At 40.7% G+C, this 26,258-nt stretch overlaps 3 protein-coding genes, 1 long non-coding RNA gene and 1 other non-coding gene across 8 annotated transcripts; 1 reads left to right on the top strand and 4 right to left on the bottom strand.

Annotated features, from left to right (window-relative positions):
- Positions 1-233: 233 nt before the first annotated feature.
- Positions 234-8,889, top strand: tctn1 (tectonic family member 1). The gene is made up of 14 exons (XM_041943934.1): positions 234-528; positions 1,021-1,138; positions 1,606-1,739; positions 2,020-2,171; positions 2,271-2,373; positions 3,112-3,224; positions 3,744-3,764; positions 5,249-5,383; positions 5,640-5,765; positions 5,854-5,942; positions 6,122-6,259; positions 6,349-6,502; positions 8,157-8,288; positions 8,376-8,889. The coding sequence occupies exons 1-14, from the start codon at positions 234-236 to the stop codon at positions 8,520-8,522; spliced, it is 1,857 nt and encodes a 618-aa protein (XP_041799868.1). The 3' UTR covers positions 8,523-8,889.
- hvcn1 (hydrogen voltage-gated channel 1) lies at positions 8,653-13,509 on the bottom strand. 4 transcript variants are annotated; one of them, XM_041943937.1, is made up of 6 exons: positions 13,427-13,509; positions 12,194-12,415; positions 11,114-11,218; positions 10,785-11,016; positions 10,255-10,367; positions 8,653-9,579 (listed from the first exon to the last, which is right to left on the bottom strand). In XM_041943937.1, the coding sequence occupies exons 2-6, from the start codon at positions 12,365-12,367 to the stop codon at positions 9,523-9,525; spliced, it is 681 nt and encodes a 226-aa protein (XP_041799871.1). In that variant the 5' UTR covers positions 12,368-12,415; positions 13,427-13,509; the 3' UTR covers positions 8,653-9,522. The 4 variants fall into 4 exon arrangements, with proteins under 4 accessions (XP_041799871.1, XP_041799870.1, XP_041799872.1 ...); XM_041943936.1 differs by having other exon boundaries at positions 13,432-13,509; XM_041943938.1 differs by lacking the exon at positions 13,427-13,509 and adding an exon at positions 12,520-13,420.
- A 1,787-nt stretch (positions 13,510-15,296) lies between these two features.
- On the bottom strand, positions 15,297-18,752 carry LOC121611847. Its single transcript, XR_006007118.1, has 5 exons — positions 18,680-18,752; positions 17,574-17,660; positions 16,443-16,498; positions 16,189-16,253; positions 15,297-15,904 (listed from the first exon to the last, which is right to left on the bottom strand). It is a non-coding gene; the product is annotated as an uncharacterized LOC121611847 (long non-coding RNA).
- LOC121612112 lies at positions 17,168-17,367 on the bottom strand. Its single transcript, XR_006007132.1, has one exon. It is a non-coding gene; the product is annotated as a small nucleolar RNA SNORA74 (small nucleolar RNA).
- An 886-nt stretch (positions 18,753-19,638) lies between the features above and the next one.
- On the bottom strand, positions 19,639-25,641 carry c9h4orf47 (chromosome 9 C4orf47 homolog). Its single transcript, XM_041944641.1, has 8 exons — positions 25,523-25,641; positions 25,012-25,120; positions 24,678-24,897; positions 22,609-22,746; positions 22,131-22,206; positions 21,226-21,411; positions 20,928-21,091; positions 19,639-19,885 (listed from the first exon to the last, which is right to left on the bottom strand). Exons 2-8 carry the CDS (start codon positions 25,109-25,111, stop codon positions 19,831-19,833), a joined length of 939 nt encoding a protein of 312 aa, XP_041800575.1. The 5' UTR covers positions 25,112-25,120; positions 25,523-25,641; the 3' UTR covers positions 19,639-19,830.
- Between the last annotated feature and the right edge of the window lie 617 nt (positions 25,642-26,258).

The raw sequence follows: 26,258 nt of genomic DNA, 5'->3' as shown, positions 1-26,258 counted from the left end.
ATACATTTAGCAGTATTCGTGGATACAATAGTTAACACGTTTGTCTTAAGTACTGTGAGTCAGGCAATAATGGTGGTGGTGATTTCTCTGTAACATCAAATAGGATAATACAAATAGTCCTTCCCTGGAAAGACGGACAGTAGGACAGTAGGTGGCAGTAATGCTTCATTTAAGGCAGTAACCCGTTAATTGGATAAAAGAAGAAGAAGAACCATAGCAACGACTAAACAAAGATGGCGGCCTCGGCTGTTGTGTTCTGCTACACTTCAATCCTATTTAGTTTATTTCTCTTGTTTCATGCCGTTACTACCAAAGAAAATACAACTAGCTACAACTTGAGTACGACTGTGTTTGGTTACGAGAACACAACATATAACATTATGGACAATTATACAAACACTCAGCCTGCAGAGTTTGATTCAACAACGCCAACACCGAGCTATATCAGCACAGAGGAGCCCGTCCAGCCGACTCTGTCCTCTGAGCCCCTGCCCGTCTCCGGCAGCCTGCTCACTCCTGTCACCAACGGTAAACATCTGCTGTTATGTCGCACTAAACTGTTAAACAAATTCTCCGTTCTTGATACATTATGACATAGCTAGCCAGCGTAGGTCTACACTATGTTCTATGAAGCTATTGTGGTAGTTGGCTAGCAGCTGTAGTGGGTCAGTTAACCTTAGCTTATCAGCAATTAGCTAACTTGTGTACACTCAGCTAAATGCATATATAATGGCCATAGCGTTTATTATACAGCATATAACCACACGGAGGGTATATCTGTATCAGATAGCCAAGAAGGTGTGGTGACTTTGTTAAGTCCGATTTCTGTTTTCTCAACAAAATGAAGAAAGTTAAAGGTAGGTCGATAAATGAGCTTTGTAATAAGAATATCCCTCTAACCTGAGCACTGCTCACTCTCTCTCTCTCTCTCTCTCTCTCTCTCTCTCTGTGTGTGTGTGTGTGTGTGTGTGTGTGCGTGCGTGTGTGTGTGTGCGCGCGCGCATGCTTGCCTGTCATCAGTTGACAGCTTGTGTCCCTGTGACCAGCACAAGGATGTGTGTGACATGAACTGCTGCTGTGACAGGGAGTGTGTTGAGGAGGTGGCTCTGTTCACTTCCTGCTCAGTGGACACTGTCAGGTGAGTCTCTCAGCTGGGGCAAAAGAAGGTACCAGGAACGGGTTCCAGTGACTGTAGTTCAGTAGTTGAGACACAGCAAACACTTGTGCTATTGGTAGGCCACAGTTGAATTGTACTGAAGAAGTAATAAAATTGCTTAGAAAATCTGGTCCCAAGCCTACTGTGTCTGTCATACATTTCAGATTTCAGTGCAGATGATTCATAGAGCTACAAAGTGTATACACGCAGGAAACAGCAGATAGCAGAGAAACAGAAGAAAACAGCTGATTTCATGTTCTCTCAAGTTCAAACAATGCAACTTGATTAAATGAATCACTCCACGCTTCTCTTTAATAACCTCCTGTTTCCATTAAAATCAGTATGAACAGGACTCTTCAATTCAATGTTTTTTGACAGGATTACACATTGAAGGAACCTCTGTCTACATACAGTATATGAACAGGCTGCTGTTTCTTTTTGGTTTGCAGTGGCAACAAGCAGCTGTGCAACCGAGATGTAGCATCCTACTCTTTACGGAGTACAATAGATGGCTACTCAGAGCTACAGTCATCTGTCCAGAAGAAGACCAATTATGATGTTTTCTGCATTCAGTCACAGAATCGTAAGTCATTAATGGTGCTCATTTGGATTAGAAATTCCACAGGAAAAAAACATTTGTTAAGACTTCAGTCTATACCAATTGGTCAATTAGTAGATTTAAATGAATCTTAATGCTGAATGTAAAGGAACTGACACAATATAGAGAGCGTTATTGTATGAGAACTTCCTCGTAGGCTGTTACAGACCTCAGTCAGTATGTAGTCGTGTCAGAAAGTACTGTGTGATTCCTCTTTCTCCATCTCCAAGTCTGTCTCTGTCGCTGACTATTTGTTCTGTTTTAGGTGTTGATGGATTATCTCATCCACCACCTGCTCTCCCAACTGACAACAACTTTGACTCGCTCTTTGAACAATTTACCAGCTTTATTTTCGGCTCAGAGGAGAATGGTGGTCAGGTGTCCACTGCAGAGCTCCAGGCCTTGTCTGGATACCAGGTGAGTAACTATAACTGTTTGCCTGTTTCGGTTTGTCTCAAACCGATGAATCATCAGGAAATAACAATGTTCATCTCTGCTGATGGTTTATGTGTTCAGTATGGGGATGTGATGGTGACAGCAGGAGAGACTGGACAAAGACGGGTGTTCTGGCTGCCAGCTCCAGGTGTCACTGCTGACTGTGTGGACAAGAGTCCTGCAGGTATCTACCACTAAATGAGCTAACTGCACATCATTGTGTTTTATTTCTTATGAATTCAACATTTCAGTCATAGGAAAAATGTGTCATTATGTTTTTCAAAAGTTACGTACTTTTGAAAAACATAACATCTTACCTACAGCCATGAAAAATATCAATTAAAAATCACCACCAAAATGTATGTTGTAAGTTAACATACAGAGATAACAGTTCTTAAATTTGACATGTCAATAGCTGCAGTACTGATTGGTCATGACAAAACAAAGCAAAGTAACCCCTCTTCCCAAAAGAAATCTGATAGCTGAACAGAGTGTCAGACTGAATGAATGAAGTGAAACAAAATCACCCCCTTTTCTCAGTCTCCAACAATTCAGACATGACTGCTGTCATAATGCACACAGCCTCCAACAGACATGGTTCAAAGTGCAACACAAATAACAGTGAAACAGAGTGAAGGCTGATTGTAAAGTCTGGATTATACAGCAGACATTCAGGAGAGTGGTGCGGTTCTCTTAGTTCTTCATTATCTGCTATTATGTTTTAAACTGCATCAGTTAACATTTCTTTCTGACAGGTGGCTAAGAGTGCTTTTTTGTTATATGTTAAAGGAATAGTCAGACATTTTAGGGAAGTTTTATGTCATTGTTTTTTCTGATTTCATGCTAAAAAGAGTTTAAAACATTAGTATTTTCCATTTTTTATGCATCTTGTTGTTTTAGTTTTTCCTGTCTGTCTCCCCAGCGTTCCTAAAGGATCAGAGCAGTCGGTGTTCCCGGCATGTGGTCCTGGAGCAGGACTGCAGCACTCTGCTGGCCCTCAGCATGGACACCTACACCAACATCCAGGTCTTTGCTGTGAGTGCCACGCACTGCTGCTCCCTTAACACAATGTCTACCCTCAAACACTCTTACTCTCCAAGATATTTGGGAGGAATGTTTAATGCACTTTGGGAGATATACTGTGATTAAAGGGGAACTCCACCAGATTCACAGTACATATCGGTTTTGCAAGTTTCCTTACTGCATGGAAATGCAGTATTTAATAGCTGAAGTACTGATATGTTGTCATTTACTTTTTGGTGAGTTCACTTTTGTCAACTTTACTTTCTGAATCTGTTTCAGGCAGTTTCCTCTACCTGTTCCAAAAGTTGACATTTACCATTAATATTTCAGATACCTGGAAGTGCCTCTGGTTGTACTTGTCCTTCACAATTTATTTTTGTATTTTTTTGATAAGAAAACAAAGTAACATGGATGTTTGTACATGCGTTCAGGAGGAGCAACCGTATCAGAAATTCTTAAAACAAAGTGAAACTCTACAAAAGAGAATGAGTTGATGTTAAGAAATTAAACTAAATCTTTTCCATCCTACAGGGGAAGAATGAAGATGCAGCAGTAAGTATGCCTGCTTTTTGTGTTTGTTTAATACTGAAATGATCAGTCAGTTCATTAGTTGATGGACAGAAAAGTAGTTGACAAGGGTTTTGGTAATCGATTAATTGTTCAAGTAATTTCTCAAGCCAAGATGACAAATATTCACTGGTTCCAGCTCCTTCAGTGTGAGGGTTTGCTCTGCTTTGTTTAGTGTGATTGAGAAATGAGTATCTTTTATTTTGGACCACTGGATAAACAGTTATTTGAATATGTCAACGTGGCTCTGAAAGATTGTAATGGGCTTTTCAAAAATAAATTTCATCATCCATCAAATTTCAAATCACTTGAACAATTAATCTGCAAATACACAGCAGATCAGATTAATCACTAATGAGAATAATCACCCTGCTGATTTTTGCTTAGTCTCTTAACAACAGTTGCAATGCATTATGTGTACTTACAGAAGTGGTCGCGTGGTTGCCATAATGATAGACTTATAGAATTCGAGGTTGAATGGGACAACTTCATAACAAATGTCTTAAAACGCGCGTAATGCAAAATAATGGCTTCATATGTGTGTATTAGCCACACTGTCTCTCATGATGTAGAGTTATACACTACTTGACGCTGATCCGCCTCTTTATTGGTACACCTCCATAAAACCTCCTTTTGTTGTTGTGTCAAAAACATTCACATGCCATCACAGCCCCCACTTAACCAGGAAGTTTAGCAAGGTCATTTTGCGCAAAGAATACACAGGCCCCAAAAACATGCGTGCTTTCAACTTACCACATAGTTACAATAAAAATAAGTTAGCACAGACAGATGGTTGAGGTTGAATGCTGCAATGCAAAGACAGGAAAATGAAATTTCCCTCAAAAATGTATGTCCAGTTCCTGAGAAGAAGGAAGTGCTCAGCTGTTACACCACACTGCTTTTTTGCTTTACATTACTGCAAACTATAAATGAAATCATGCTGACAGTATGTTAAGAGTGATTTTCCTACCTTCCATTCCATTCATTTTACAATGTGTCTGCTTTTATTTCAATCAGTTAACTTTGCTACAATTCAATGTTTTAAGTTAATCTTTAATTAACCTATAAAAAAAGTCTGTTTTTTTGAGATCTGCAATTAAAGTAAAAAGTAAAACACACTAACCACAAAGTACAGTTAGGGCAGATTTCTTGCAGGTATTTGGTCATAAACCAAAGAACTGGACATATTACATTTTTGACCAGGTGATGGTGCCAGATGAAGTCAAGCGCTCACCAAAGTTATTACAATTCTTTCTGTGGGGGGCATGAATGTGAAATTTTATGGCAATCCATCCAATAGTAGTAGAGATATTTTAGTCTGGACTGAGAAGAAGTGTTGGGCCGAGCTATCCCGCGCCATGTCCACACTGTCACTCTGTGAAGTGCAAAGCAGAGGATGAGTGTGAAAAATGTTTGGGTTAAATGTTAAGAGAGGTCGACTAATGGGGGGGTTTCTGGCATTGTTGGAGGTTCTTCCTGTGGAGGTGGCTTCAGTTGTCCTGCAGTCTATAGATGGGACTCAGACTGAGCTACAGATCAGTGGTGGAGAAAACCTCAACCCCGTTCTCCTCAACCCCACCCTCTGTGCTAACGTGGTGCTGAAGGTGAGTGCACCAGACTCCGACTCATGACTGTACCTAGATTTTTGGATTAAGGGTGCCAGTACATTTAACCAGTTCATCTGATAGAGCATTATTTACCATTTGCCCCCAAGTGTCTGTTCTTGTCAGGCAGAATGTAGACATAGTACACAAAAATGACAATAACAATGCTGCATAGCTGAGCTTATGGACTGAGAATGAAATGCAAATAAAATAAGTCATTGTCTGCTGGACCAGTTAAGCATTTTCGTCTTCTTAGGTTGTCAGTGTGATTAAGTACAACCCGGCTGGTGAGATCGTGAATGTGACGGTGTCTCTGATGCTTGGATTTGCCCGAGAAGCAGCGCTGCCCCTGGAACAGGAGTTTCATATCACATTTGTCCAGGTAGTGTCTCAACAAGACATTTTACATCTATCATGGAGTGTAATCTACAAAAGAGTTCTACGTGCTTTGTCTTTTGTGTATTAAACAGGAGGATGGGGACGAGGTGGCCATCCACTACAGTGGAAATCCAGGTTATGTGGTTGGACTGCCTCTTGTGTCTGGAACAAGAACAGCAGAATATCTTTTACTTGCCTTAAAGTTGGACTTCCCTCACCTCCCCTCACCCTGATCTATAGATAGTATGGATATGTCCTTGGAAAGCAGTATTAAGGGGTTATGGGTACTTTGCGAGTGTTTGATAAGAAACAGAAGGTATCTACAAGGCCCCTGGATTTTTCCTTAACAGTTGTCTTCACTGGGATTGCCAGAAGCATCGACCCCAGAGACACCCTGTCTCTTCTCCACAGTGCTGAGGACCAGGACTGTCTGCAGGGACCACATCAGCGCTGTCCTGTCCTGTTCGGTCTGGACTCTGTGTCCGGCTGCACATTAAGGCAGGACATCCTTGCACTCAACAGATCTTCTTACTCTGTACAGGTTTCCTCATGGCTTAATACTGATGTGACTTGTCTTTTCCCTGCAGACTGGAGGACACTACCAACTGCTCTCTGGTCTTTCAAGTGCTTCTGGATGTTCTGAGAGGACCAAACTACCCCCAGTATGTGGCTTCCTTTGGAAACTCCCCGTTAGACCATCCACTGGACTGGGTGCCAATCAAGAGCAACTTCAATCCCGGGGTGAGTCCAGTTTGAAAACAGAAAACAGTTCAGGTCTTGAAAGGGCTCCAGTCAAACTCTTAATCTAATAAAACTGTGTGCCAGGTCAGAGCCAGCAAGACCAATACGTATTCCATGTCCACAATAAAATATCTGTCACATTTCAGTCATTTATTTTGTGACGGTGTATGTGTGACAGTAGCATTAATGAGACAAAGTCAAGAAGTCCAAAAGCATTTGAAGTCCAGACATTAGGGCTAAGTTTATGTGTTTTCTTTATTTGTTTTTGCTTCTACGTTGTTTTCCTTTTAGAAATCATTTTATATTTAATTTTCTCTGTATTTCCTCTTTTAGCATTGAATCTATGTATTATATGCATTTCATTTTCCTTTTTACATTTTATATATTATTTATGTGTATTGCTCTGCTATATATATTTATTGACATTATGTTTTCGGGTTTTCCATCCCATTCTTGTGAACGTGATATCTCAGGAACGCCTTGATAGTATTTCTTCCAAGGATGAACTGATTAGAATGTGGTGGTCAAAGGTCACTGTGGCCACACAAAGCTAGTTTTGGCCTTAACTCAAAAACTAATTACACTAATTAACAAAATGTCACACAAAAATTTCAAAGGATCAAATAATCAAGTGATGACATTTTATAACCGACAGGTATCTATCTATCCAGGTATATATCCAACAAGGGTCAGCTTCACTGTAACATAGGGGCATTATGTCGCCGGTTCGATTCCCCCCACCGGACTGGCAGAGAAACTTGGGAGTGGTGGAGTATCCCCTCCCCCCCTCATTAGCCGGCTGATGTGCCCTTGAGCAAGGCACGTAACCCCCCCCCATATGCTTCCCGGGCGCCTGATGCGGCAGCCAACTGCTCCTGTGTGTTCACTGCATGTGCATGTGTGTGCTTACAGTGATGGGTGAAATGTAGAGAATAATTTCCCAGTTTGGGATCAGTAAAGTGAATAAAAACAAATAAACAAAAAAAAAAACATCAGAATATTCTGCATTATCACTTCTCTGGTCGTTGTTCAACACCATAACTCAGGAACAGAATGCAGATTGTGACCATATTTCACATTTGGTCAGATGCTGTTTTGGTGACACTAATCTTGGGCGTCCACATTCATTCATCGTGCTGATTTATTTGATTCCAGCCTGGTGTGCTCCTCCTTGGTTGGAATGAAAACCTGCAGCCACACAGTCCTTTATGGAATCAAACATGCCTGGTTTAGATAATCAATGCTGTCAGGTTGCAGATGTGTGTGAAGCTTCCAAGTTTTACAGTTTACTTCTTTACAGCAACATTCATATTTGAAGCACTGTAGTCCAGCAGAAGCTCACTGGTTCTGCTGATATTGAGCTTCAGGTGATTGTTGTTGCTTCATGTGATGAAGCTCTCCATCAGTCCTCTGGACTCCTCTGGAAAAACAGTCTCTAAGTGAAGACAGCATGTTTCTCACTGTCTCACTATTCACTGGAATCATACATGTCGCTTGAGTGATAAATTCCATTTAGCCAAAAAATACACTGCTACTTATTTAGACTATTAAACTAGTGTTAATCCATATTATACATCTCCATAATCGAGGACACATTCAGTAGTGTGTTTTATGTTGTGAGGCCACAGTCCAGCAGTATGTTTGTGATTTGCAGGAAGCACAGAGCTGCAGCATCCCGATGTCACTTCATTTAGAAATTGAATGGACTAAATATGGATCCCTGGTTAACCCCCAAGCTCAGATTGTGAGCATCAAAGAAGTAATAAAAACCAACATCACCAATTTGGTAAGAAAAGCATTTTCAGTTTCATTTTTGCTGTCTGGATACACGCAGGTTTTAGTCTGATCTTGTGACTGTCCTGGTCTCCCACAGGCCCTGTTATCTGGAAGCAGCAACATCCTGCCAGTCACAAGCTCAGTGGCCTTCATTCCAGTTTCTGCTGCTGCTCTTCCTGGTTACAGAGCCACGCCCACCATCAACACCAAACTACCCTTTGACTTCTTCTTCCCTTTCATCTGAACAGTCCGTATGGGTTCCTCTCACCAGTGTAGGCATTTATAAAAACCACTGGTCTCAGGTCTCAGTCTGTATATTATGTGAATACTGTATATAGAGTTTTTGTAAGAAGATTATTTAACAAATGTTTTTTTTAATAAATGAAATCACTTTATTTGTTTAAACTTGATTTTTTTACACAACATACAGTACTTTTAAATGTTACTGAGCAGATGTAAATTTATTTTTATGTACAAGTCATCACTCTGAGGAATTTTCGATATTTACAAGCAAATTAAAGGGCCAGTGCGTAAGATTTCAGGGATCTCTTGGCAGAAATAGAATATTTTTTTATGATTTCTTTAATAATAAGTATATTTTCATTAATCACCTGAAAATAGGAATCGTTTTTATGTTACATTAGAATGAGCTTTTCTTATCTACAGAGGGAGCAGATCCTCAGCCAAGGAGTCCGCCATGTTACCCTGCCATGTTTCTACAGCAGCCCAGAGCAGACAAATCAAACCCTGCTGTAGAGAGGGCCTGTGTTTTTCATGTTTACAGTGGCCACCATGGGGAGGGTGAGGTGAGCAGGGAATCAGTTGGCTGTAATCTGCTACCTCAGCACTAGAGGCCACTGAATTCCACACACTGGTCCTTTAAGGTCATGGCCTTAGACAGCTTCATGGAGCAGCATCACGATGATGCTGTATCAAATTCAGAATAAGCAGATATTTACACAAATCAATGAGGTTGATGAGGTGAAACATGAATTACATTGGCTTTGTACTTTGTTTTCTATTGAGTAGATGTATAAAAGGGTGAGCAAATGATCACATCCTGTTTATTTGTGTTTTACACGGCATCCCAAAGTTTTTGGAATTGAGGTTGCAATATGAATACCGAAATCAGGTCTAAAATGAAAGTTTACCATGAAATGTAGAGATTACATTAAAAATGGTACAGAAAGGTACACGATATCAATGACACTGAACAGTAGTTCCACAACAGTTAGCTTGACGAGTTAGAAGTCTATGCTGTGCTTCTTCAGAAGGGCTTGAAGTCTCTGGTTCTCTTGTTCCTAAAACACACAGACAGAGAGAAGAGTCAGTCTGTTGTTGGACCTCATTCAAAGTTTAAATACCACACTGTCAGTTCAGCTGTGCTCAAATCTGATGGATCTCTGTCTCAGTTCTGGTTCTTCCAATATTGGAATACTTGTGTCTGATAGCCAAAGGTTTGGTGCAAAGAACAGTCATTATGCAGAACCTGTCCGGGGGAGATTGTTTGAGGAAGGAAGTCTTCTGAAACAAGTAAATACAAAACTAAGGCAGCATTCAAGTAAAAAAACTATTCCCTCTCAAAAGATGTGACAATGTGTGATGTGTAACTTTTTGAAAAGCCGAGCTGAGGTTATCTGATGATCATTCCAATGCTTGGCCAGTATTTCTGCTCTAATATTGCTCCATCATCTTTATGCAGGCATTGTGTATTTGGTTGCTTTCTGTTTTCACAGCAGGTTTCTGTTTTTGTGATGTGTTTTCTAAATGTGTGTTGATCTCTCAGGGCCACTGTGCAAATGACCTCAATATCCTCGGCTGTAGCTATAGCCCTGAAGACATCATGTAGATAAATTCCTTCATATAATATTGATCTCTGCTCGCCTATGTGGAGCATTAGAAACCTCAAAGAATGAGCATTCTTTTCTTCGGTGTCTTGTTATGACACTTAGCATGAAGAAGCTGTGAGGAATCACCAGTTTATCAGTGCGCTCCTGGAGCTCTGTGACTCTTCGAACCAGGTGGTCATAGCTCTCCTTCAGCTTGTGGAGCTTCTGCTGTGCACGAATCTTCACTGACACCAGGATGCCTGCAACACATTCAGACAGTCATCTCCATGCTCTTCCTTTCTGAGATGCATGTTTTCACTGCAAACTCAAGGAAAGCCTTGGAAATGACATCAAGTCAATGTACATAATCAGAAAAAGGTGTGAGATGGTGGGGTGAGAGGAGGGGAGTCCTTTATATCACTATGAGTCAGAATATTTTATCTTTTTTGAGAAATGCCAGAAATAGAAATGTGTTGTAAACCGGGCCAAGAAAAAGCTGCAGTAGTTAGCATTAAACGTGATGAGAAAACGATCTGGTAAACATGCGCCCCCTATAAGTGTGCTATATTCAGCAGGTAATGAGATGTTTAGTATTATATAACTGGTGAACAGTGACAAACAGCAGGGCTACAGCCACGAGCTGCAGATACCCGGCACATGCTTTTAGTGTTACTGACCGTTGATGATTCTGGCCACCCTCCAGAGACGCAACAGGATGAGGAGACCTAACCCATCAAAGGCGTCCTCATGAAAGATGAAGACAATGTCCAGCACGAAGGAAATTACCACCACCAAACCATCAAACACCTCAAACTTGTGGTCAAAGAACTCCAAGCGGAAAGCGTACAGTTTACCAGCCAGCTCCAACATGAAGAACGTGAGGAGAGCCAAGCTCAGGTAGTGAAACACCTGCAAAAAAACCACTGTGTCAGTGAAGCATATCGTTTAAGGCTCTTCATAATAACTGTAAGGTTGCTTGGAGTCAGTGGACAAATCTGTGTCTCACCTCAGGAGCAATGTGGCCATGTTCCAACTTGATAACAGACAGATCTATAAGCAGCTCCGCCAGAACAAAGAAAGCATCCAAGATTACCAAACCCACCACCAACACCTGCAAGCAAGACAATCAGAAGGTGGCTGTCTTCATACGGCCTCCAGCAACTGTTTCAAAAACTCTGTAAGAGCTTCAAGAGGAATTGCATTGATCTTACACATTAAAGTCCATTTCCATGGAGTGCTACTGCATGTGTGAAACAAGCTGCCTTTAAGAAGAAGATTCAATTTTTGTCCTGTACAATCATATGTATTGAAATTTGTTCTCTGCATTTGAACCTATCGAGGAGGAGCAGCGGGCAGCCACTGTGCAGTGCCTGAGGACCACCTCCAGCTCTAAACCAGCGTCCTGGTTAGGAGCGTTGACAGGAGAAGCGATGTAAGATACACGGTGGAGGAAACCTGAGGACCCTTGCGCTGTGAGGCACTGAGCCGCTGTGCCGACATTTTTCTTTTTCGTTTTAAAAGATTAGAAAAAACAAAAACCTGCCTCTGCATTGGCTGGATTCAGGGAGCTGTGCGAAGTCTGGTAAATGTCCTCAAGTGACGTCACTTGAGTCAGCGTCTGTTGGGTCTGTAGACTAAAAGTTTAGACTGGAGTGACCTCTGTAGTCCGCTCCCGTGTCTGCTTGAGGCTGGTGGCTACAGGCTGCATTAGCTGCCACTAGCATGACACACCTGAATCTCTAACCAGACTGTAGACGATCATGTTGCATTGTGGGTAATGTATAGGTGCCAGATTTTGACAAGGAAGAATAAAATAGATATCATCTCTGGTTCTGCTGCATACATTCTGATCCTTTTTTTGCAATGCTAACACAAGCTAAAGTGCCAAACATTTCCTGGTTCCAGTATCTCATATGTGACAATGTTCTGCTTTGCTTTTTATATCACTGTAATTGTAATAATTGAATGTCTTTGGGTTTTGGACAAAACAAGCTATTTGACGACGTCACCTTGGACTGATGGGGATTTTTTGTATCGTTGAAGATGCTCCACCAACAGATGCACTGAAAAGACCAGACAGTCATACCTGGAAGCGCTCGCAGCCATAGAGCCTTTGCAGTGACCCCCTGAAGGTGAACGTGGTTGGAAACTGGCCGGTGGCTGGACTCAGCTCCTCGCTCTCCAGGTGCAGCTCCTCCTCCTCCAACTGGACCGGCTGCTCGTCGCCCACAGCGGTGAAAAACCTCAGGTACCGAGCCATGATGGCGGGCTCTTCGAAAGGAGTGGACCACGTCCCACCTCAGCTCACCTCAGAGGGAAGAATGGAAGTGTGCACTTCAGTTCAGGGGCATGTCAGGAGCTGTACACACAGGTCAGCTGTTTCTTTATGCTATCTCATAAAATGCAACTTACTAAATGTTTGTGTGTTATTCAGGAAACACTTCTGGTTGGCTGTGCCACTTCAGCAAAAAAGCTAAATATTAGAACATCTGCATGCTTATGCAAGTCAGTGACAGCCACAGTGAAGCTGTTTTTGCCATCTTCCACCCTGAGCTCTGTAATAGCAGATTTCTCCACGTTAGACAATCTGAGTTTACTTCTCCTTTTTACATTTGCATGTTATTGAGAAAGCGCCTCATGTCACTCTGGTGTCAGATGGAAGCTGCAGGCGTCCTCCTTAATGACCCCCCTCCCTACAGCTGAGGAAAACATCCAAATATCAGAATAATCCCCCCGTAAAGGGACATCCTCTTCATCCACAGTGAAATGACATCAGGACACGGGACTCTGCAGCTATAGAGGACGAACTGAAACAGACCAGAAGCAGCACTGTGTGACCTGCTGACATACGCAGAAAATGCAACTGAACTTTAACGTGAAGAGGCGGCGGCACCAAACTCCACTCATGTTTTGGTGAATTTACCAGCCTAATAACTCTTGAGCTAAAAGCGGAGAGGTTGAACTTTTGCAAACATGTTGGTACCTACACGATGCACCAAGAGGTAGACCACGAAACAAATTGAACCAAATGTGAGCTGTGACTTTGCATTTCAACGCATTCCTCCATCAGGACATGAAGACGGTCGGATTGTTGTCCTCTGCTGATCAGCCTTTGCTCCGGGGCCGCAGCTGTTGGACAGGAGGCTACAACTCGTGATAAAAACATCCGTCTCACTTGTTTTTGCCAAGCAAGCGTTTTTACGCACAATGTTAAAAAGAAAAACAAAATCGAGGTTTGGCGAAGTTGTTGCAAAGATTTAGTGCGTCAGAAGTGAGGTTTTCTACACCAGTACCCGTTTTATCGTATCAGATGGCTTACCTTACCTTTTTCTTCTCCACTTTGCCTTGAAGACTTTCAGTGTTGACTCCTTCTCAGAGAAAATCTGCTGAACTCCGTTAACTTAAGGCAGAAAAACTCCGCCTCCGCTGCTAAACCAGCCTTCGCTCAGTCCTGACCACTGACAGCGTCCTGCCAGACTACGTTCAAAAACTTTACGGTTTAATGTCGTCTCACTGACCTGTGAACAGCAGGCTACACTGAACCACGTTTTATTTCAGTTATCATGAACTACTTATATATGGTGTTTACACATTACTAGGTAGTATTTCTAAAAGCCTATAAAAGATCCTATAAATGCTTCTTTGTACATTATATACGCTTTGAATTAAAGCGTTGCTCCTGAAATGGTGTGATAGTAATCATAGAGTGTAAACTTATGTTAACAAGCCCATTGGAATTTTATTTTGTTGAAATGAATTGTTCCTATTTTTCAACGGAGTTTGCTATGAAATAAGCGGCCCCTAATTAGCATTTCCCCAAAGGGATTTGACATCCTGTCTGCCATGCTTGGATTTATTTATTTATTTACTTTTTCAGCGATGTGAGACGACAGTAAGCACTTGATTTCTAATATATAGGCTAACACTGAGTATGTGTTGGACCCAGAATAAATTCAACTAATTCTGTGCATCTTACCTGTGCTGCTGTTTATCTAAAAAAATAAAATAATAAAATAATAATAATAATAATAATAATAATAATAATAATAATAACAATGATGATGATGATGGTTTTAAGTCAGGCTGTCGGAGCTGACACATGTACAGCCTTTTAATAAACTGTGTGGCATAGGTGCATCATGCACTGATGAGTTGTTCCATGCCAGCCACAACTCTGCACTAAGACAACTCATTAGGCCATTTTCTGTGACCACACTGCCACCTACTGGTTTTAGGTAATATTTAAACCTAGTATCAAACACGCAGCATACTATCAGTTATGTAATGTCCCTTTCTGGCTGATCTTTCCTTTATTGTAGAAACCTGAAAATGATTTTCAGTTAAACATGACGTTTGTCATCTGGGGTCAGTTGTTTATATTGTTGTTGGTCAGTGTGAGTGAGTGTAACACGGTTTGTTCTGATGAAGATTTGTTCATCTATATTCTCTCTTGTCATGACACTATATCAACAGAATTGACAGATATCAACCAAAGACTATTTTGTCACATAGTTAAATAGTGTTGCTTTTACATTTCTCTGTCTCTGTGTTCCCTTTTGCCATTTGCCAATTGGTTTTTTATTCATAACAGCAAAAAAAAAAGCTAAATATTAGAACATTTGCATGCTTATGCAAGTCAGTGACTGCCACAGTGTAGCTGTTCTTTTTACCATCTTAAATCTGTCCTAATCAACATTTTTTTCAACAGGTGATCACATGGCCACCTGTACTGTAAAAGGTGTTAACTCACAGTAATAAATACACAAAAAATGATCTGACTATTCAGGCGCCCTCAGCTCTACAGGGTGTTTTTGGCATCTTTCAGCTCATTGGTTTTGCAGTCCACAAATTTACTGTTTTGATTCAGTCTCGCTGCTCTTGTTAACCTTGTTTCTAAGCTGCAGTTTCACTGCTGTCAATGAAAACGCTCTGATAAAGATACTGTACACTACCTGCCCAGCACCAAGTATCAGACACAGAGTACTTTGACCTGCAATCAAAATCTTCAGCAGAGAGATGGAGCAGTCAGACAGGGTAGGAAGGTCAGAGGTATTGACAAGCTAACACATGGCATTTGTTGAAAGTAAAATAAAAACCTGACTATGACACCGGATTTATTCTTGAGGCCTTTGATTCAGATCTGAAAATTTGTTAACCTAAAACAAATCACCAAACTGGATATTGAGGTGCTGCAAGATCAAATTTTATTCAAACATTTGTTCATAATTTAGATAATTTTCCCCCTCATTCAACATTTAAATCTTCAATTAGTGAAAGAATGCCCTCATTTCCAATGAGGTCAAGTGTACAGGTAAAAAACAATACACACAAATATGAGAAACTTTGTGTAGCATCAGTGCATCACTTGAATGGGTTGAACAGGTTCGAACCCTACCAAAGACACATTCACTGATGCACCTCTCTCCATGATCCTGTAATAAAATTGCGTGAAAAAAACATAATAAAAATAAATAGAAACCAATGCCTGTCACGTCTTCCAGTTAGAAATGCTCATCCAACCTTTTAATACAAGTTGCACCTTAATTCAAAGACCAGAGTTTCATTCTGTTCATGCCGATGCAATAATTTCCTGTAGATGTCAAACGCAGGTGATGCCCTCAGGACATCCAACAAAATGTTTAAAACAAGTTCTATTAACAGCTGCAACCTCAATCAGGTGGAGCAGACATGGTTGAAACATGGGGTGTACTGATAACTTGCAGCACAGTCACATCCCTGAAGGTGACTGAGTCAGGCACTTCATTCAGAGCAGCATGGCAGCATAACTCTGAACACACTGAAAAACAAAAAACACAAGTATTACCAGACAGCTCACACCTAAGTTTACTGTCAGACTATTACTATTAGAAGCTTGTTTCAGGTCTTCAGTCAGGTTCTGGTAAATGGTTTTTACTTAAACCTGTGCCAAAGTCCCGAGGTTTCTCTCCCAATACTAAGATTCCACAGCAGAGAGGAGGAGGTCTCTGCCACGGCAGTACAGATTGGGTTTACTCTGTCTCTACACACAACATACAGAATACTGTGAATGCCTTCTGTATCCACACTGACAGTCATCCGTACCTTGGTGAGTCTCAGTTCTTTGTAGGTGTTTACCGCCCCCTGCAGGCCAGCTGCTCCACATGCTCCTGTAGAGAAATGAGCAGTCAGTACAACCAGAACCAAACTACTGATCACTGCTGACAGTCAGCTGCTATGCTCAGGGATCAAAGTTCACCATGGTGTTTGTCTGCATGATGTGTTATAATTTCAGTCATCACAGCATGTAACATGACTGTTTTAATATAAAAAGGTATGTGTGGTTCAGCCACACTCACCTTCAGTCAGCCAGCAGCATGACTGTCAGCTCCACACCACAGCTCAGAGGCCCTGCCTGCAAAACATTCAAGGAAAAGAAATGTTTGGTTCAGACAAGTTTACAAAGGCTTCGAGTTACCATTTGTCTGATTTTTGGTAACCTTTCAAACAATCTGGCTCCACTTTGAACTGACATGTCAGATGAGAGTTGAGTCATTAAATTCCAAGTCCTTGTAGTTCCAAACCAATTGTAATATCATCACAAGTGACAAACAGAACTGGGATACAGTCGCAGTAAGAGCGCTTCAGGCCATGTTTATGTCGAAGGTCATACTGCAGTTCTCGTGCCTGTCTCTGAATTAATTGGGTGCTATTAGGGCTGGAACTATAATCGTTTTTATAAAAAAATTGGGATTGAAGGTGCAATTTTAAAATTTCAGGAGCCACAATTTGAATTAGGATTTAGGTAATATGTAACAAATGTCCAAAGCTGTAGGACACTATAGTTCAAGTCTGACTTTTCTAGAGGTTGGCTCCTTTTACTGGTTTAGAAACTGATCCCTTGGAGGAACTACATTAATTGCACCACAAATAACTTGGAATGACTTAAATCACATTATTGGTGAAAAAAAAAAAATCAATTACCAGTCGATATTTTTTCTCAACCTACAAGCACAGCTAAAACTTTCAACAGGAACTGGCAATATCATGGAAAGTAAAACACCCCTTGTGGCATCACTATGTGAATGTGCGGCCCTGCACTAGGCCTGCCCTGCTGTTGTCCAGGACAGGCCACTCTCGTCGGGCCGCGCTCTGCAGCATCTCTGAAGCAGCAGACTCTAAAACAGAGCCTGCACAGCTGAGACCACGTCCAGAGGCTTCATCTACCAGCACTGTAACACTGAGCCAGACACAGACTGCCTGGTCAGCTGACTTAGAGCTGGGGTGGAAGGGAGGGAACCACCACGCGTGTTCTGCTACAATAACAAAGCAGAGCCTTGTGCAGAGGTCCATCACTGAACAATCTACCCCCTGCATCCTTAACTCTCATTGTCATGTCACTAAATCGGTGCGCCCCTTGTCAGTCAAAAGTGATCAAATGCAATCTTGTGCTTTTTTCCTGTAATATGTCATTCACAGCTTGTATTTACCTTTAGTCCCAAAGGCAAAGCAGGTTAGTAACTATCCCATGGCTGCCACTCCGCCTCAACATGGGTTCAGCAGGGGACCCAGCATCTCTGAAAGGGACAACATGAAAGTCTCATTAGTGCAAAATGAAGTAGGTCAACCAATCAAACTCAGTGGGCAGTAGTCTACAATGAGCATCTGTTTCCTGCTGTGGAGTAACAGCCCTTCAATATGCAGGGAAAACACTAATGCAACTCCAGCTTTAAGATGATACTGTTTTACACACCATAGGACTGCAAAGATATATACACTTTGGATTCAGATTTCCTACTTTGATACATCAAAAATGCTGCTTCATATTCACTGATAGTGGCCAGTCACATGTTAAGATACGACTCCACTTATCAAACAGCTTAGCTGTAGGTAAAAGCACTTTTTTTTATTTTAAATGCATTTTCTATAATTTTGAAGCTTTCCAAAGACAGATTTCATTGGAAGGAAGTGTCGATTGGTAAAACATGCACATATTGAAGTTTTGTCTCGAGACCAGACACCCTGCAAGGATCCACCGAGGCAATTTCTATAGTGTTTCAGCCATTTTTAAAACTGGTTTGGAAACGTTGTGGGCGGCTTGTTAGCATTTCGCAGGTTTGATAGCCCCATTCAGGATCGTCTCATCCAGTAGGAGTGGGCATGACAAACCTAACCATACCACGGTACGCACCTCTCACTTTGTCTACAACACCTGAAGGTTTAATTTCTCTTTTTAGCATGTTTTCCTAGTTGTCCACCGTCAACATTGTGCACAATTGTGAACGGTATCTATTTTAACTAAGAGCGGCTAAGTTTGTGCACTCCAGAGCTCTCGTGTTGCACACTTCCGCGGTTTTCTGACCAGAAACATATCGCCTACAAAAATCATGAAGAGTTCACTATACATTCACGATGTTGTGACGCTAACTCATATAAAACCGCCATTTCTGCACAGACCTAACGGAAGGCGATCATTTTAGCTAAAAAGCTAAATTACACAACTACGGGTTAACTGCTTCACTCACTAGTGAGGGTTTTATTTCATCCAACAATGTATATTTCTTAAAATGAGTACACCAAGACCTGAAATACTTACCGTAGTTAACAGAAAGTCGGACGCCCATGTGTCAAGCACGGTTCCACCACAGGAGAGGCAGACCGGAAGTCACCGCTACATTTATAAAGTGCAGTTTGCCGCTGTGCATTCTGGGAAACGGAAGCTCTCCCAGAGATCGTCCTCTGAGCAGCGTTGTCGACCAATCATGAGCCGGATAGCAGCCTGACGTACACGTTCAGCGTTCACTGGAGAAAGTTTATTCCACTCTGTGGGTCCGTCTGGGTTCCTCGATTCATTTCACTTTGTTTGACCAGGATTTCTCCTCGACTCCCATTTATTTTTTACATACAGAGAAAACATTACGCATTCTGAACCAGCTCCTTATAAAAGCTATGATATGTCAAAATGTCTGATGAGATGAGAAATGTCTGATGTTTAAGCTTATTTCATTCAGTGGGTAATCTTTATATATTTAGCCAAAGTGTCATGTCTCACACAATAACTGTTAATAGTTGTTAATATCATTAAGATGTGATTAATGCATTTACAGGTCAAGGCTTGTGTTACTGTACACTTGCTTTTTGTTTTAAATTAAATAGTTTTCACATAAATTCCACAGTGTGTTTGCATTAATATTCAGAGTTATGAGTATATATGGACATCAGGGTCTGCTTTACCAATGCACAGTAAATCAAGAAGACCACATGACCATTGTGGTGTGCTCAGTGCTACAAAACACGGGAGACGACTTAATACTTTTTAACAGGCAGCCAGCTTTGTTTACCATGTTCTCAGCAGAACAACGCATATCCCAGCATCCTTTCTGTAGATTGTAAGTACAGCACAACCAAGTTTCTGAAATATAATACAATCAACTATCATCCAGTTCATCACAGGAAACCAGTATAGACAACTTCCAAAGACATACTGCTGTAGTCTATAGTCTCTTAGTAAAGGCATCATGTCACAGAATGCAAGACAAAAAAAAAACAGGGAAAGGAAAGAAGCAAATGTTCATGAAGATGGCTGAAGCTGTATTGTCTTCACGTTGAAAGAAAGACCTTTTAAGGCACATCTGTAGGAATCTCATGATGGCTGATAGTGAAGCAGATGCAGTAAAATAACTTCTAAAGTACTGTATGCAGCAGGTAAAAGAGTCAGTCAGTGTTGGTGCAGTATGGGTAATGTAGTCAGAGGGTCATCACAGTTGGAATGGCTGAGGTGTAGTTTGCAGTGTGCACAGTCCTGAAACAAAGAAGAAAAAACAAGTTAGAAAAAGATTTCAAATCAAATTTGTTTGACATATTCTTTACAAACTAGTTATTAGTGTTCTTGCTGAAGATAGCAGCTGAAATTACAGCTGTCCTCTGGAACAAAGTACAACTTAAATGGAATATGATGTCATATTTACCATTCAACTAATAATGTCTTGAAAATGTCAAAGTTAATCCAAAGTCAATGATTCTTATATTCTATTATATTATATTATATTATATTATATTACATTATATTATATTATATTATATTATATTATATTATATATTTATTTATTTTTAAATCCATTTCAGGAGTAAAAAAGAAACAGAACTTTGCCATGTACTATATGGCAAATTAATATCAGACATCAGGAACTTCAGGATATCTTGAGCCACTTTGGGGATAATTCACTGGCCAACAAATCCTCTAAATGAAACAAACAACAAATTGCTCTTTACACTGACACACTCAAGTGTTTTCTGACGTAATGCCTCAACTGGCAGGACAGCATCGTTTGTCTGTGCCTTCCAAAATTCCAAAACGACGTGGCTCAGGTCATGGAGCGGTCGTGGTTGCACTGAGGCCTGTAGAGAGTGCTGGCCCTCCTACAACATAGAACTGACCTTTATGAGCAGTTCAGATTGCCATGTCTGACCTATGTTCAAAGAAGAATTCAAATTAAATGACACAAGGTGCCATTTGCTATATATGCCCTCAAAAAGGCAAACCCATCTCCATCATGGGTTTCTTTTTCTTGTTCTTTTTCATTTTGAAATAGGCAGGAGCAATCTATAACAAAATTATATACATAAACTATAATGCTACTATCAAAAATGTTCGAGTCCCAGTCTCACTAATTCTCAACTTCCGACCTAGAAATGTCAAGTAAAATGAGGCCTCCTTAAATTTGGAACTTTTCTATAAATGAGGAGAAGTCATTGTGATGTCCAGGTGGTGACTAGTAGCACCTGCGAGCCCTCCATGTGGGAACAGAGAAGGTGAGGATCGCTAGAGAGAGACAGGGACCCACCTGTTAACATTGATGGTGATGATGCTCTTGACAGGTGTACTCTTAGGACCAGGAACAGGACGGAAAATTGGCTGTTGATTGGTTGGTTTGGGACGGCGAATGACGTACGGGTCAGCAGAGTGTGAGGGATAAGGGTCAAACGTCCCTGCTTTCATTCCTCCAATCTAACACAAGATACATCAGCACAAACACACAGACTGTACAGTAAAATACTGTATAAAACAAACATATGACAGGTCATTCAGTCAAATACTTCCCTGTAATCCAGATGCAGTACGGCAGATAGAGGGATGGTCACCTTTTTGCTCGGGGACGGGGGCTTGAAGGGGACAGGAGGGACTTTCTGTCCTGGTGGGAGGGGCTTCTGTGCCGGTGGGAGTGGCCTGTCACTGCGGTATGGATTGCCTTGGAAATAATCTCGGGGGTGAAGGTTGATCTTGAAGGGGCCATGTCTTAACTTGGACTGATGGATTGTTGTCTCCTTCTGTTCCATGCACAGATGCACACACATGAATAAAGCTCATGTTAAACAAGAACCTGGGTTTTCAACACAGAGAGGCAAAATCTTGCAGCCGACAGCAAGCCATATTCAAAGTGCTGACCTTTGACCTTTATCGCTGTGTGTCACCTTCCAGTTTTATTGAACCTCGTCTGTCAGAGTATGAACTGTTCTTCTTATAATTGCATCAGTTGAAATAACCACGTTATTATATTTAGAGTGAGAAGTTAATTAAGGAGTAATCCTAGTTTATTACTAACTAAGTAACTCTAATCTGTGTCCACAAATGTGTTTAAAGTGCTGCAACAATGCACAGTGGTAACATTAAAGGAGAGACAGAGTAAAACAAAGTAATGTTTTAGCCTGGTGACCTAAAGGTCAGTAATAAATGAAATGAAACAAAAACCATCTTGTGTCTTAGATGATGTGCATATCTCAGTTATTGAGACTCTTTAGGCACTGCTACAACAAGGGACAAGGGGCTGCCATGACAGATGGAGAAAGCCAAAGGTAGAACTATTTTTCTGGTCAACCTTTTAGCTTAGTTTACTTTTACTGTAAGAATGTAACTGGTGAAAAAAAAACCCGTAACACAAATGGCCTTGAACCATTGGCCATACTTAGGTGAGTGTAATGGCATTACAACAGAAATGATGGCCAAAACCAAATCAGAGCCAAAGGTGTAATAATCCAGAGTGTGTTACCTTCAGTGCTTCTTTGGCTCGGTCATAGGGGTCTGAGGCATACAGCTCAATTTTGGACAGTGTCACATTGGGATAGCTGCAGGAGATAACATGGTATTAACTTCAGCTGCACAAAATAAAACTGTCACTTTGTATTATCATCATGTGTTAGTCACAGTCACCTTGTCACAGAGTATGTTTTAATTTAAAAAGTAAGTATAATTCATAAACAGTGTTAGAAACTATATTTAAAAACAGATCTATATTCCCATGAAAGCTTTGAGATTTGATTTATGAGTTCACTGGATGCTAGAGAGTGTCCTGAAACAGGTGTCACATAATTCATAATATGCAAAATCTTGAAATATTTGATTAAGTTGCTTGCAGATTTGTGGGTGCATTTTCACCCTCTAGTAACATAGTTATTTTAGTGGCACAGAAAAAAAAAGAAGTTAAAATATGCTCGTTTGGCACTTTAGAAAGAGTTCTTGCCATCAACCTGTAACCACTGCCTTTCTTGGGAGGTGAGGTTACAATGTTGCGTCCAGGTGAGCGACGGGCTTTCTGGGCGACTGACATTGGACTCATGGCTTCGACTGGTCCCGACAGTGTCCCATAGTAACTACCTGAACCACAGCTGGAGGCAGACAGAGATTATGGAGTAGTGAGAAAGAGTCGTAAGTACAAACAAATGAGTAGACGTGAGACTGTGCATGATTTTAGAAGTGTGTCACATGACAGGAAAGTACATTTTTGAACTGAATCCCCTTGTTTACTGCACTAAAAACCAGTAGCTTTAACTTTAAACATCTGTTAATTCAGTGAGGGACAGCATTCATTCTTCAGCTGTAATTTTGTTCTTGTCAGGATTGATAAACTTCTGAGACCATGTTTAAAGCAGCAGCTTTCGATCTTGGGGAGCACTGGAAAATGTCAATTTCTGATTGTGTCATATGCCAAGACTGTGTCTCTGGAGCAGAGGAGGGACTGCAAGGTGGGCATTCATATTTAATATGTGTAAATATGCTGCCTGTCTCATGGTGAAGTTTTAACATCCAAATGAATGTTTATGAGCTTGGCGGATTTTGGTTAGAAGTTTTGTACAAGTTTTCACTCAAATGGTTTATGCTGTTTTCAGCTAAATGCCAAAAGAGTAGGTTGTTTTAGATGGCATAGTGTTACTCCCTATTTTAGGGAGTAATGTGTGTCTTGCATTTAACAAAGAGGGAGTTATGTTTTTTTATCGTGTATTAAATCTAGAGCACAGGGCTGTTTATTGTTTAGCTAAGAAGCAGGCTCAGATGGTTGTAGTTGTGAGAGCCAGTTGCCCACTCTCTGAGCTCACTGGCCTCAAGTCACTTGCTTGTGTGATATTCTCTGTATAAATCTATATATATAGATATCTATATGGGCTTATATAGAGCTTTATATACACCTTTGTTTTGTTTTGCTGGCCCATATGTCATTTAAGGACCCCTTTAGATTTCTATTAAAGAGACACTCATTGCCTTTAGATTGAAGATTGTTTCTGTGCTATTACTTCATGTACTGAAAAAGGACTCATTAGGTTTAAAGGGCAAGTTAATACATTTCCAGGTTTGACCGGTGAGTGGACTGATATAGCAGCAAGCCAATTATTTGAAGTAAGTTATATTTTCTTCCTTTAAGTTCCTTTTCTTTTATGCAAGGGAGATAATGATTCATTACTAAACCAAGTTTGAATTCATTTACATTTATACTTGACTATGTCAAGAATTTAATTCCTTCTAATGGAAATGTAAGTTTTCTTAATTTATAGCCTATAAGGCATGTAAGAAAGGCATGTGATAGTGCTACTCTGTGATTACCTGCAGTATAATAAGGATAGATATGCTTTAGTCCAGCAATTCATAGAATAACTAGATCAGGGTTGAGATAATGCTTTATTTTAATGTCACTAAATATTATATCCTATATTATATCTAACTAACTTTGCACCTCCGTAGACAAGCAAATGTACATGTTCTAATAACAATGTTCATTCCATGAATTCATGCAACCCTAAAGTTGATATAGGTACAGTAACTGCTGCAAGATCCTGAATAAATTCCTGTGAATTGTTATAAAGATACTTGCTTTTTAACAAAGCTCGTGTGTAGACAGTTGGGTCCATGGTGTATGATTTGCATGATGAAAACAATAAGCAAGGCAGCTCTTGAGGAGGTTTTGAGTATTGAGTATTTTGTTAATTCTGGGGTGCAAAACCACGACCCAAATAATTTTTCTACAACAACCTCCCTCCACTCAAGTTCTAGAAGCAGGACAACCAACCACTGAGAGCAGTTCTTTTCACAACTGACTCTTGTAAAGACTCGCAGAGGCAGTTTCAGCCATCACATTAGAGGTTATGTGTGGGATGTATAGTGGGATGCTATAGTAATAAAAATGGCCCTTAATGAAGGCTCCCCACCCCTGCTCCAGAGCTACTCTATGTACAATCTTACAGTTTATATTTTGATGTATGTTAACGTTTGTGTGTGTGTTCTCTGTTGCGTGTCTGTGCATGTGCCCGTGTGTGTGTTCTCTCACGGCTTCTTGACTCCATTGCAGGGCAGGAAGGCCTTGCCCAGGTTTTTCTTGGCCTGCTGGATGCGGTTCTGTCGGGCCAGCCTCAGCGGGTCACTCAGTGCCTCACGTTCAAAAATCCGGTTGAAAGACTTGTCGAAAAAGCCGCTCTGCAGAGCACATCGTTGTTTAGCAACGCCAGCCTGCATCTGCCGGCCACGATAGGCTGACTCATTGACGGGACCTGGATATGGAAGGAAGACACCACATGTTTACATATACCAAGTCATATTTACTGTGATTACTCACCACTAGTGGTACCAAGCCATGAAGGTGGATAAAAAGGTACTAGACTTACGGTTTGTGAGTGGAGTGTACTTGTCCCCTGCAGAGATGTAGCTCATCTCTTTAAAGATACCCAGGCGCTCCATGTCACTCTTCCCCTCACCTGACGGCATCTTTGCACACTGGAAACACACACACACACACACACACACACAGAAAATCAGGGTGTGTACCTTAAAGGTGAGGTTAAATTTTTTTTTTTTATTTATTTAAAGCAGGTTGGCCAAAGTTCACTGACTCTAATGTAACAGTGCCCTGCTTGAGTCCCAGTTATTGTGCTGGATTTACCTTGAAAGCTACCCTCTAAGGTTTTCTTTACCCATATTCACATACAAGAAAAAAACATTTAATATAGTTATAATATAGTTTAATGATAATAACAAAAACTAAGAAACTGGTTTGTCAGTCTATAATCCAGTTTTAAAGTGTAAAAAACTTGACAATTAGGAAGAAATGTGACCTGAAACACACATTATAAACACACAGACTGACATGCATACATACAAATATAGGTCTAAACATACCTTTGACGTGTAGCAGTTAAGATCTATCTATCTATCTATCTATCTATCTATCTATCTATCTATCTATCTATCTATCTATCTATCTATCTATCTATCTAATGTCTTTGTCGCTATTGGACCAATACAACTCTGTACATTCTGTGTCTGTGTATACAGGTTGGTTTCCTTGGCGAAGGGGAAGTAAATAAACTGTGTCAAGCTAAAAGGATCCTTCCCGGAAAGAAGGCAGTGTTGCCTTCAAATTAAAAGCAGAACATTGGCTTGATGAATTAAGAATTGTGTATTACAAAATAAAAGCGTAAAAATACATTAATCATGGAATGAGACTACTGGACATGAACTTTTGCCTTATAATCTGACAGCAGTCTTTTTTTTTATATAATAAATCAAGTGTTTGCATTGTGCTCAATGGCCTGCTGTAAATATAATGCTAAAGAAATTTAGCTAAATAATTTAAAAATTCAGTAAGGCTTTAGGATCCATCATCACCATCTTCTGTGTGGATGCTGTTATACCTCAAAAGACACTAAAACTCCACCCCAACAACAAGTCCTACAGTTTGCAGCACTGTCATGATCCTTGTTGTTCATCCATGTTTTTGATTGTATGATTTTCCTGATTTCCTGTTCCTCACCCTCTTGTCTTTTGTGTCTTCTCTGTGTGTGTGCATCTCTCTCTCTCTCACTGTGTCTCTCTCTCCCCCTCTCTTTCTGTCTGTCTCTCTCTCTCTCTCTCT

The sequence above is a fragment of the Chelmon rostratus genome, chromosome 9 (genome assembly GCF_017976325.1).
Source record: "Chelmon rostratus isolate fCheRos1 chromosome 9, fCheRos1.pri, whole genome shotgun sequence".
NCBI lineage: Eukaryota > Metazoa > Chordata > Actinopteri > Chaetodontiformes > Chaetodontidae > Chelmon > Chelmon rostratus.
The sequence above is the reverse complement of the archived record's forward strand: the minus strand, read 5'-3'. Positions and strand labels throughout refer to the sequence as shown.

Excerpts from the sequence above, each read along its gene's own strand:
- tctn1 (XM_041943934.1), top strand. The coding sequence starts at position 234 with ATGGCGGCCTCGGCTGTTGTGTTCTGCTACACTTCAATCCTATTTAGT. Across the intron at positions 3,765-5,248 it reads GGAAGAATGAAGATGCAGCA|GTTCTTCCTGTGGAGGTGGC; the intron begins GTAAGTATGCCT and ends GCATTGTTGGAG. Across the intron at positions 5,766-5,853 it reads TTCATATCACATTTGTCCAG|GAGGATGGGGACGAGGTGGC; the intron begins GTAGTGTCTCAA and ends TGTATTAAACAG.
- hvcn1 (XM_041943937.1), bottom strand. The coding sequence starts at position 12,367 with ATGGCTCGGTACCTGAGGTTTTTCACCGCTGTGGGCGACGAGCAGCCG. Across the intron at positions 11,219-12,193 it reads ATGGCTGCGAGCGCTTCCAG|GTGTTGGTGGTGGGTTTGGT; the intron begins GTATGACTGTCT and ends TCTTGCTTGCAG. Across the intron at positions 11,017-11,113 it reads ATGGCCACATTGCTCCTGAG|GTGTTTCACTACCTGAGCTT; the intron begins GTGAGACACAGA and ends GTTTTTTTGCAG.
- c9h4orf47 (XM_041944641.1), bottom strand. The coding sequence starts at position 25,111 with ATGCCGTCAGGTGAGGGGAAGAGTGACATGGAGCGCCTGGGTATCTTT. Across the intron at positions 22,747-24,677 it reads TGCAATGGAGTCAAGAAGCC|CTGTGGTTCAGGTAGTTACT; the intron begins GTGAGAGAACAC and ends GTCTGCCTCCAG. Across the intron at positions 22,207-22,608 it reads AAGAAAGGCAGTGGTTACAG|CTATCCCAATGTGACACTGT; the intron begins GTTGATGGCAAG and ends TATCTCCTGCAG.